This window comes from Pelobates fuscus, chromosome 5, assembly GCF_036172605.1.
Source record: "Pelobates fuscus isolate aPelFus1 chromosome 5, aPelFus1.pri, whole genome shotgun sequence".
NCBI lineage: Eukaryota > Metazoa > Chordata > Amphibia > Anura > Pelobatidae > Pelobates > Pelobates fuscus.
In genome coordinates, this window is record NC_086321.1 from 223,917,627 (window position 1) to 223,929,509 (window position 11,883).

General features: G+C 49.9%; 1 protein-coding gene across 1 annotated transcript in view; it reads right to left on the minus strand.

Moving 5' to 3' along the window:
* Positions 1 to 681: 681 nt before the first annotated feature.
* The window catches only part of LOC134611326 (tight junction protein ZO-2-like), a 46,545-nt gene continuing 35,343 nt past the window's right edge, over positions 682 to 11,883 (minus strand). Inside the window, exons 7-9 of the mRNA XM_063455063.1 lie at positions 3,194 to 3,347; positions 1,789 to 1,852; positions 682 to 828 (exon numbers count right to left, since the gene is read on the minus strand). Of these exons, the coding sequence (XP_063311133.1) occupies positions 1,800 to 1,852; positions 3,194 to 3,347 (207 nt within the window). The 3' untranslated portion in view covers positions 682 to 828; positions 1,789 to 1,799. The remainder of the gene's footprint in view (positions 829 to 1,788; positions 1,853 to 3,193; positions 3,348 to 11,883) is intronic.

The window sequence follows — 11,883 nt, forward strand, 5'->3', positions numbered from 1 at the left end:
AAACGTTTCCCCCGTCTTCTCTTTTGTACCCCATACTATATGCCTTAATAAAAATCAGATTGACTAAAAAAAAAACTTGGGTTGCACTAAAATGATTTTAAAATTCTTTATAGTCTACATTATTTATATGCATTTCATGCCACTGAATTAAGACTAGCAGTGCAGTACGTATTGCACATGTACTTGTGCGGCTCTGTTGGAGAAAACTCTGCGTGCACATGCACAAATAAGATCTTTATTTTTCTGAACTGTGCTACAGTATTTGTCTGGATCGCTTGGGACACCACTGTTCTGAAGCAGCTGAGAACAATTCGTTTAAGGGGGCCTCCTCCTCCTTTATTACAATTATTTGGCTGGGCATCACAAGTCCTTCCACTTCCTAGCTGCTGTTTGTAAAGTCGGCAAAAAAAATAAAATAAAAAAAGACCAAGGGAGAAGTAAAAATTTTTAGAAGGGGAATTCGTATGAGCAGGTACAAGGATGGAGGAGAAAAATGTGTTTGTTTGTGTGTGTGTGTGTGTGTGTGTGTGTGTGAGAGAGAGAAAGGTTTACCACTAGGTTCCTTACTTAGAGACCATATCCACGTTTAATCTGGTTATGCAGGCATCTGTCCCCTCTTTATAGAGTGAGCATTGTATTAATTCAAAATTAACAACATACACCACATTTTTATATGAAGGATTTCAAAATAAAAATATTTTATTTGTCTCTGACTTTTAAAGGAATTAATCTGTAATGGAGTATAAAATACATTTTTTTTTTTTTCATTTAAATCTTTGGTTAGATAAGCAGTAGTGTTGATCCGGAATTTGATCTCTTGGCATGTTCCTATAAGATGAAATAATAAATAGGCATTAAAGTAAATTGCAATCAGAATTTTATGTTTTCTGAACAACTTGTTTTACTTAGTTAATTTATAATGCTCTTAATTCAATGCAAACAAACTCTGATTACTGAATAACGCAAGTAACATTCGTGATAATACAATATAATAACCCTACATAAAATATTGACAAATACGTACAGTTTATACGGTTGTATATTGCTATATGTGCTCACATGCTATTTACTGCTAATTGGATGTAAAGAGCTGCATGGTAGACCATTATCAGAACACCTAGATTCTATTCCTCTGTGGCAGGATACCTGTGTTCCGAAGTGATTAAACAAGCATTTTGCATCAGTGATTGGATGGAGGTCTGTCAGTTCACACTGGGACCAGTTCCAATTCTCCAGGCACCAGATCAAAAAAGAGGCACTCCACCAAGTGCTACTTCTCAGACAGACACTTTCTTTATTTTCTCTCATGATATTCTCCCAAAACAAGTCTTTCATGTTGGAGAAGGATTCATTATCATTCACATCTCCCCAAACCATCAACTCACTCCATCATCCCCTTTACCCACTCCATTAACCATCACATCATCCCCATCTACTCCTCCCCCACTTCATTACCAGTTACATCACTCCCATTCATTCCCCATATTATGTGTAGCATCGGCAGAAACAACAGCTATTTGTTTTGTCACATTCCCCAGTTAACTAAATTCTCAACTTGATGACCTAATGCAATATTCACCAGCAATTGTAAATCCATTCACTAGACCAGCATCTCTCACCCATTACAGCCTAATCTAAAGTTTAAGTTTCAATGTTTGAGATGCCATGAAAAAAAAAAAATCTTAATCATATGTAAATGACAAAACATACATATTTATTTGTGCATTATCAGTGAGAAAATGTAACCTTAAATGTCATTACAAAGATATGAACGTATGATATACTCACTTATTTGACACTTATGCCTCCCTAGCCCTTGGATTCCTTCTCTTGTGCGTCTGTGGGAGATCCTCTGAAAATTCAATAAGAATTTATATAAACAGTAAGCATTATATTTTTGAAGCTTAAACAAAAACATATCTTAAAAGAAGACACAACAACCTCCCGACAACAAAACAAATTAACTTTGTTAATACCGTATATACTCTAGTATAAGCCGACCCGAATATAAGCCGAGGCCCCTAATTTTACCCCCAAAAACTGGGAAAACTTATTGACTCAAGTATAAGACTAGGGTGGGAAATGCAGCAGCTACTGGTAAATTTCTAAATAAAATTAGAGCCTAAAAAAATTATATTAATTGAATATTTATTTACAGTGTGTGTGTATATAATGAATGCAGTGTGTGTGCATGAGTGCAGTGTGTGTGCATGAGTGCAGTGTGTGTGTGTATGAGTGCAGTGTGTATGTGTGTGATGCAGAGCCTTGGTGGGGGGTGGGAATTTTTAATATTTTTTTTATTATTATTAATATTATTGAATTTTTTTGTTATATTATATTATTATTTATTTATTTTTAATATTATTATTATTATTTTTTCGTCCCCCCTCCCTGCTTGATACATGGCAGGGAGGGGGGGCTCTCCTTCCCTGGTGGTCCAGTGGCATTGGTAGTTCAGTGGGGGGAAGAGGGGGACTGGCAGAGCGTTTACTTACCTCTCCTGCAGCTCCTGTCAGCCCCCTTCTCCTCTGCGCCGGTCCGGTCAGCTCCCCTGTCAGCTCACACTGTAAGTCTCGCGAGAGCCGCACTATGACCCCGCGGCTCTCGCGAGACTTACACTGGGAGCTGACCGAGGTGCTGAACGGACCGGCGAGGAGGAGAAGGGAGCTGACATGAGCTGCAGGAGAGGTAAGTAAACGCTCTGCAGCCCCCACAGCCCCCTGTCTGTATTATGGCAATGTAAGTTGCCATAATACAGACACTGACTCGAGTATAAGCCGATTTGGGGTTTTTCAGCACAAAAAATGTGCTGAAAAACTCTGCTTATACTCGAGTATATACGGTACTTATGCTTAAACCTCTACCATATTATTATTTATAAAGTGCCAATAAAATTCTGTAACGCTGTACAATAGGTGGACTGACATACATTTATTTGCAACAAGTTAAATTTGACGCACAGGAACAGAGGATTTTAAGGGCCCTGCTCAAACAAGTGTACATTCTAGAGATATATTTATCAACAACTTCCTCTTCCTGGTTAATTTATGGATTGTGAGGATTTTTGCATCTTGTGAACTTGTTTTTACTGCGGCTTCTTCAAAACAAAAAAATTATACCAAAAAGAAAATAATTTGAAGTTATATAAACTAAAATTTTAAATGAAGAAGTTGCTCATTCATATGTTACTTACCCTCCATATCTGACTCGCTATCCTCCACATAGGGGAGAGAGAGTAGGGTCTGTTTTTTGTCTCTCAGTACAACTAGCTGAAGCTTCCCTCGAGATTTTTCAATCAGCGCTTGTGCTTCAGCTAAAGACATATTCTCCGTCAAAATACCATTGATCTAAAAGTAAACAAATTTAGACACTACCAGTCTCGTAAAATAATCAAGATTTAGTTAGACCATTTGCTTAATATGCAGACTTTTCTATTATAAAAGAGCTTTACATTTGTTGTAAAACCTTTGACTTTGTGTTGTTAATTTTTCTAATTGGGAAATTATGTTTATGAGATATGTGTGCCTACTTTCACCATGCAGTGGTAATACAAACAGTTCCTAGTGAGCCCACACTTCTTTGGGCAAAGTAACTGAACTCCTACTTGTTGCATCTCATTTCAAAAGCGATGGGGCTTAATCTGAAATTGACAGGTCAAGCGCATCCCATAAGAGCTATTCGGCTCCATTGCCTATAAGTGCATTTCTTTTCAGCATTCTACTCCAGTTGTATTACGTACTACACTATATTGCCCGTCCCCCTGTCCTTTTGTTTTCTGTTATATACATCACCGGAGGACACATCAAGGTGCTACTCCCGTCTCTTCTTGCCAGGCTATTGCTGGGACTACAGCCTCTACTGAGGTTGCCAAGAATATTATGGATGAATTTTGGATGACTTTAAGTCATGATTTTATTATAGACACGGAGGGGACTATTGGCCCTTTCTGGGTTACCTTACCACCATATTTTTTCTCCATCTACGATTTGTTGGAAAAGGTTCATGATTAGCTTGTTTATTGATATATACGCATATGTTTCATGTATTTTAGTTTGAAATGACTTTGTTACAGACTATTCGATGATTTCTAGATTAATTATTAGTATTGCATCTTACGGATGTTTATTGGCAAGTATAAATCATACATATGCAATTTTCACAATTCTCTTCTATTTTAAGTTTGATCTATTACTCTGGTGCATGAGGACCTTTTTCAATTTTGGATCTCGTTTTCTTCTTCTGATCATGTTACAAATTGGACTGTCGTTTGCGAAGGCCAATTGTTTTATTCTTTATTATTCGGTTTGTTATTATTTTGGTGCATCATTAACCTCTTAGTGACTAGACCATTTTTCAATTTTCTTACCGTTAAGGACCAAGGCTGTTTTTACATTTCTGCGGTGTTTGTGTTTAGCTGTAATTTGTTTTACTTACTCATTTACTGTACCCACACATTTTATATACAGTTTTTCTCGCCATTAAATGGTCTTTCTAAAGATACCATTATTTTCATCATATAGAATTTACTATAAAATGTCTTTATAAAAATATTTTAAAAACAACAAAACCAAAAACAAACATTTTTTTTGACCCCCAAAATCTGTTATGCATCTACAACTGTCAAAAAAACACCCATGTAAATAGTTTCTAAATTTTGTCCTGAGTTTAGAAATAACCAATGTTAACATGTCTTAGAAAAACATTTCTTTTTATAAAATATGATAAGTTTTACTTTTTAAAACACTCATATTTGTGCTCAGCAAAGGCTCCAGAGTACAACAATACCCCACATGTAAAGATTTTATGGTGTTTTGCAAGTTACGGGGATACATATAGGGCTTGCCAATTACATTCTCTGGACTGTCTGTCTGTGTTGTCAGGGAGGTCCCTCAATTTATATAATCAAATTGAAATATATATATATATATATATATATATATATATATATATATATATATATATATATATATATATATTTCAAAGGAATGGTGGCACTCACGTAATTAAAAGTCCAAAGTTTAATGGAAAAAATTAAAAATCCAGGATCTGATCCTGGGTTTTTAATTTTTTCCATTAAACTTTGGACTTTTAATTACGTGAGTGCAACCATTCCTTTGAATTACCTGGATATTGAAGCTGTTCTTTTTAGTTGGCACCCGGCTCTTAAAGGAATTTCAAGCGTGAGTGCAGGAGCAATATTGTTTTTGTGTATATATATATATATATATATATATATATATATACACACATACATACATACATATATATATATATATACACACACACACACACACACTTCTTTCCTATATATGTATAATACAGTAAAAAAATGAAGCACTTTAGAATATATTTTTACATTTATAATGCATATATATAGGATTACATTATAAGTGTATTTTGAGATTATATGTCTCAAAGTACACTTATAATGGAGTCATATATATGTATATTATAAAATGCTTTTTTTTAGATTTTTTTTATTCTTCACATTTTAGGCATCATGGAGACTGCCTGACAGCTCAGACAGTCCCCCAGCAGGCAGCTCCATAGACTTCTATTGCGGCCATGTGATCATGTTGATCAGATGGCCATGGAGGGCCGGGGTGGCCAGAGCTGCTGCAGGGGGACCAGGATCACAGTGGATCGCAGGTCCAGGTAAGTGTAGCCCTCATAACGACCGTCGTTAAGGGTTTAAGAAAAGGGTGTGGCTTAGGTGGGATATGGAATGTGCAATGATTGTGTGGGAAATGCATTATTATGAATAACCCTATATGGGGTGCAATTATTTTTCTTCTATTGTACATTATTCACTTTCTTTGCTGCTGAGAAATTAAACAAAGAAATAGCCACATATTTACTTTCAATGTTTAATAAAATCATGATTCTATATCATGTTAATTGTAAAATCTGCTAAGTATCTTAGATTTGTATTTAGTGCCTTAGCCAAACATCAGAGGCGGCTCTAGACTTTATGAGGCCTTAGGCGAAACGCAAACATGAGGCCCCACGAACAAAAAAGTGTCACATATACACATTGATGCACTGTCTACCTGTGTATGTGCGTCTGACAGAGAGTATCCTTGTGTGTGCGAATGTATGTCTCTGTGAGCATGTTTGCGTTTTTGTCTGAGACCCTATGTGTATGGGGTAGCTGATGGTGAGAGGGAGCGGGGGGTGTGATGGTGAGAGGGAGCGGGGGGTGTGATGGTGAGAGGGAGCGGGGGGTTGATGGTAATGTGAGAGGGAGCGGGGGGTTGATGGTAATGTGAGAGGGAGCGGGGGGTTGATGGTAATGTGAAAGGGAGCGGGGGGTTGATGGTAATGTGAAAGGGAGCGGGGGGTTGATGGTAATGTGAAAGGGAGCGGGGGGTTGATGGTAATGTGAAAGGGAGCGGGGGGTTGATGGTAATGTGAGAGGGAGCGGGGGGTTGATGGTAATGTGAGAGGGAGCGGGGGGTTGATGGTAATGTGAAAGGGAGCGGGGGGTTGATGGTAATGTGAGAGGGAGCGGGGGGTTGATGGTAATGTGAGAGGGAGCGGGGGGTTGATGGTAATGTGAGAGGGAGCGGGGGTTGATGGTAATGTGAGAGGGAGCGGGGGGTTGATGGTAATGTGAGAGGGAGCGGGGGGTTGATGGTAATGTGAGAGGGAGCGGGGGGTTGATGGTAATGTGAGAGGGAGCGGGGGTTGATGGTAATGTGAGAGGGAGCGGGGGGTTGATGGTAATGTGAGAGGGAGCGGGGGGTTGATGGTAATGTGAGAGGGAGTGGGGGTAAATGTGAGGGTGATGGTGAGGGTGGTGGGGGTAAATGTGAGGGTGATGGTGAGGGTGGTGGGGGGTGATGGTGAGGGTGGTGGGGGGTGATGGTGAGGTGGTGGGGGGTGATGGTGAGGGTGGTGGGGGGTGATGGTGAGGGTGGTGGGGGGTGATGGTGAGGGTGGTGGGGGGTGATGGTGAGGGTGGTGGGGGGTGATGGTGAGGGTGGTGGGGGTGATGGTGAGGGTGGTGGGGGGTGATGGTGAGGGTGGTGGGGGGTGATGGTGAGGTGGTGGGGGTGATGGTGAGGGTGGTGGGGGGTGATGGTGAGGGTGGTGGGGGGTGATGGTGAGGGTGGGGGGTGATGGTGAGGGTGGTGGGGGGGTGACGGTGGTGGGGGGGTGACGGTGGTGGGGGGGTGACGGTGTGGGGGGTGACGGTGGTGGGGGGTGACGGTGGTGGGGGGGTGACGGTGAGGGTGGGTGGGGGGGTGACGGTGAGGGTGGTGGGGGGTGACGGTGAGGGTGGTGGGGGGTGACGGTGAGGGTGGTGGGGGGTGACGGTGAGGGTGGTGGGGGGTGACGGTGAGGGTGGTGGGGGGGGTGAGGGTGGTGGGGGGTGAGGGTGGTGGGGGGGTGAGGGTGGTGGGGGGGTGAGGGTGGTGGGGGGGGTGACGGTGGTGGGGGGTGACGGTGGTGGGGGGTGATGGTGACGGTGGTGGGGGGGTGACGGTGGTGGGGGTGGGTGAGGGTGGGGGGGTGACGGTGAGGGTGGTGGGGGGTGACGGTGAGGGTGGTGGGGGGTGACGGTGAGGGTGGTGGGGGTGACGGTGAGGGTGGTGGGGGGTGACGGTGAGGGTGGTGGGGGGTGACGGTGAGGGTGGTGGGGGGTGACGGTGAGGGTGGTGGGGGGTGACGGTGAGGGTGGTGGGGGGGGTGACGGTGAGGGTGGTGGGGGGGTGAGGGTGGTGGGGGGTGAGGGTGGTGGGGGGGTGAGGGTGGTGGGGGGGTGAGGGTGGTGGGGGTGAGGGTGGTGGGGGTGAGGGTGGTGGGGGGGTGGGGTGGTGGGGGGTGAGGGTGGTGGGGGGGTGAGGGTGGTGGGGGGGTGACGGTGGTGGGGGGGGTGACGGTGGTGGGGGGTGACGGTGGGGGGGGGTGACGGTGGGGGGGGGTGACGGTGGTGGGGGGGTGACGGTGGTGGGGGGGTGACGGTGGTGGGGGGGTGACGGTGGTGGGGGGGTGACGGTGGTGGGGGGGTGACGGTGGTGGGGGGGTGACGGTGGTGGGGGGGTGACGGTGGGGGGGGGTGACGGTGGTGGGGGGGGTGACGGTGGTGGGGGGGTGACGGTGGGGGGGGGTGACGGTGGTGGGGGGTGAGGGTGGTGGGGGTGAGAGGGTGGTGGGGGTGACGGTGAGGGTGGTGGGGGGTGACGGTGAGGGTGGTGGGGGTGACGGTGAGGGTGGTGGGGGGTGAGGGTGGGTGGGGGGGGTGAGGGTGGTGGGGGGTGAGGGTGGTGGGGGGTGAGGGTGGTGGGGGGTGAGGGTGGTGGGGGGTGAGGGGTGGTGGGGGGGTGAGGGTGGTGGGGGGGTGAGGGGTGGTGGGGGGTGAGGGTGGTGGGGGGGTGAGGGTGGTGGGGGGGTGAGGGTGGTGGGGGGGTGAGGGTGGTGGGGGGGTGAGGGTGGTGGGGGGGTGACGGTGGGGGGGGGTGACGGTGGTGGGGGGGTGACGGTGGTGGGGGGGTGACGGTGGTGGGGGGGTGACGGTGGTGGGGGGTGACGGTGGTGGGGGGGTGACGGTGGTGGGGGGGTGACGGTGGTGGGGGGGTGACGGTGGTGGGGGGTGACGGTGGTGGGGGGGTGACGGTGGTGGGGGGTGACGGTGGTGGGGGGGTGACGGTGGTGGGGGGGTGACGGTGGGGGGGGGTGACGGTGGTGGGGGGGTGACGGTGGTGGGGGGGTGACGGTGGTGGGGGGTGACGGTGGTGGGGGGGTGACGGTGGGGGGGGTGACGGTGGTGGGGGGTGACGGTGGTGGGGGGTGACGGTGGTGGGGGGGTGACGGTGGTGGGGGGGTGACGGTGGTGGGGGGGTGACGGTGGTGGGGGGGTGACGGTGGTGGGGGGGTCGGTGGTGGGGGGGTGACGGTGGTGGGGGGGTGACGGTGGTGGGGGGTGACGGTGGTGGGGGGTGACGGTGGTGGGGGGACGGTGGTGGGGGGGTGGGTGGGGGGGGTGAGGTGGTGGGGGGTGGTGGTGGGGGTGGGGGGGGGTGGGGGGTGATGGTGAGGGTGGGGGGGGGTGATGGTGAGGGTGGTGGGGGTGATGGTGAGGGTGGTGGGGGGTGAGGGTGGGTGGTGGGGGGTGATGGTGAGGGTGGTGGGGGGTGATGGTGAGGGTGGTGGGGGTGATGGTGAGGGTGGTGGGGGGTGATGGTGACGGTGGTGGGGGGTGATGGTGACGGTGGTGGGGGGTGATGGTGACGGTGGTGGGGGGTGATGGTGACGGTGGTGGGGGGTGATGGTGACGGTGGTGGGGGGTGATGGTGACGGTGGTGGGGGGTGATGGTGACGGTGGTGGGGGGTGATGGTGACGGTGGTGGGGGGTGTGTGACGGTGGTGGGGGGTGATGGTGACGGTGGTGGGGGTGATGGTGACGGTGGTGGGGGGTGATGGTGACGGTGGTGGGGGGTGATGGTGACGGTGGTGGGGGTGATGGTGACGGTGGTGGGGGGTGATGGTGACGGTGGTGGGGGTGATGGTGACGGTGGTGGGGGGGTGATGGTGACGGTGGTGGGGGGTGATGGTGACGGTGGTGGGGGGTGATGGTGACGGTGGTGGGGGGTGTAGCTGAGGGGTGGTGGGGGTGAGGCTGAGGGTGGTGGGGGTGAGGCTGAGGGTGGTGGGGATGAGGCTGAGGGTGGTGGGGATGAGGCTGAGGGTGGTGGGGATGAGGCTGAGGGTAGTGTGATGGGGGTGGGGGAGGGGTGATGGTGAGGGTGGGGAGGGGTGATGGTGAGGGTGGGGGAGGGTTGATGGTGAGGGTGGGGAGGGGTGATGGTGGTGGTGGGGGAGGGGTGATGGTGGTGGTGGGGAGGGGTGATGGTGGTGGTGGGGAGGGGTGATGGTGGTGGTGGGGAGGGGTGATGGTGGTGGGGGTGAGGCGGAGGGTGGTGGGGGGGTGAAGCAGATGGTGGTGGTGGGTGTAGCTGAGGGTGGTGGGGGTGAGGCTGAGGGTGGTGGTGGGTGATGGTGGGGAGGGGTGATGGTGGTGGGGGTGAAGCTGAGGGTGGTGGGGGGTGAGGCTGAGGGTGGTGATGGTGATGGGTGATGGTGGTGGGGGGTGAGGCTGAGGGTGGTGGGGGGGTGTTGGTGACGGTGGTGGGGTGGTGAAGCAGATGGTGGTGGTGGGTGTAGCTGAGGGTGGTGGGGGTGAGGCTGAGGGTGGTGGGGGTTGATGGTGGTGGGGGTGAAGCTGAGGGTGGTGGGGGGTGAAGCTGAGGGTGGTGGGGGGTGAAGCTGAGGGTAGTGGGGGGTGAAGCTGAGGGTAGTGGGGGGTGAAGCTGAGGGTGGTGGGGGGTGAGGGTGGTCGGGGGTGAGGCTGAGGGTGGTGAAGCTGGGGGTGAGCCTGAGTGTGGTGAGGGGTGATGGGGAGGGAGAGCCTACCTTTCCCTGGTGGTCCAGTGGGCTCCCTGGTGGTCCGGTGGGCACTGCTCCCTGGTGGTCTGCAGCTCCGCAGAGCTGCAGACCGTGTAATCTCGCGAGATTTCAGAGCGTTGCCGTGGTAACCCGCGGCAACGCTCTGATTGGCCAATTCTCGCGAGTCACATGGTCTGCAGCTCTGCACACTGCGGAGCTGCAGACCAGTGTCTGCGATGGTGGCCGGGCAGCCAGGAGGGGCCTCGCACCCGGCGGCATACCGGGCAAGCCGCCGGGCCCCCTCCTGGTGTCAGGTCCTCGGTCAGTGACCGAGGACCTGACACACTCTGCCAACAGGCGGTTTAGGCGGCCGCGAGGCCCCAGCCAGCGCCAGGCCTTAGGCGGCCACCTAAACCGCCTAATTAGAGAGCCGCCTCTGCCGAACATATCCATCTAATGAAGCTCCAAACAATTAGTACTTGTGCAGATGTAATTTCCACAGGTAGTGGAGAAATTCAGCAGAGTTCTATGAAGGTACTATAGAACAGGTAATTATCTTTTTAATTGTAAGTTGTAAATTAGTTTTGAAACTTGTAACACTCATTTTAATATAAGGTTACTTATAATAAATCATTTTGAATTCCTTTTCCACAGCTTTAAACAAAAAATTAAAAAAACAGGCTAGCAAATTACCTTGAGAATAATGTCCCCTTCATGCAGATTTCCATCTTTTGCCGCCAGGCCGGTGTTTGTAAGCCCCTTAATGTAGATCTGACTGCCAAGACGAAGACCATATTCTGAGAAGAATATTTTACAGATTTTTATTTGGAATTACAAATTTGATTAAAAAAAAAAAAAACCCTCTTATTATTCATGTATAAAATATATTACCAGGTAGGATACATTGAGATTTCTCTCGTTTTTAAGTATGTCCTGGGCTCACAAACATTCCATCATTAGACTAGGGTACAATATAATTATATAATATTAAAATAAACATATTTAACACAGAACAGGATTACAGCTGCATTCAGTATTGAATAGGTTGACAGGCAGCTCTTTTAGAGGATTTTTAGACTGGAGGAAGATTTAATTGGGTCTGTGAGGTTGTTCAATAATTGTGGTGCTCTGTAGCAAAATGATGATCTAGCCCAGCGGTTCCCAAACTGTGCGCCACGGCGAGAGAGAGAGAGAGGGGGAGAGAGGAGAGGGGAGAGAGAGAGGGGGGAGAGAGAGAGGGGGGAGAGAGAGGGGGGGGAGAGAGAGGGGGGGGGAGAGAGAGGGGGGGGAGAGAGAGGGGGGGAGAGAGAGGGGGGGAGAGAGAGGGGGGGGAGAGAGAAGGGGGGGAGAGAGAGGGGGGGAGAGAGAGGGGGGGAGAGAGAGGGGGGGGAGAGAGAGAGGGGGAGAGAGAGAGGGGGGAGAGAGAGGGGGGAGAGAGAAGAGGGGGGAGAGAGAGAGGGGGGAGAGAGAGAGAGGGGGGAGAGAGAGAGGGGG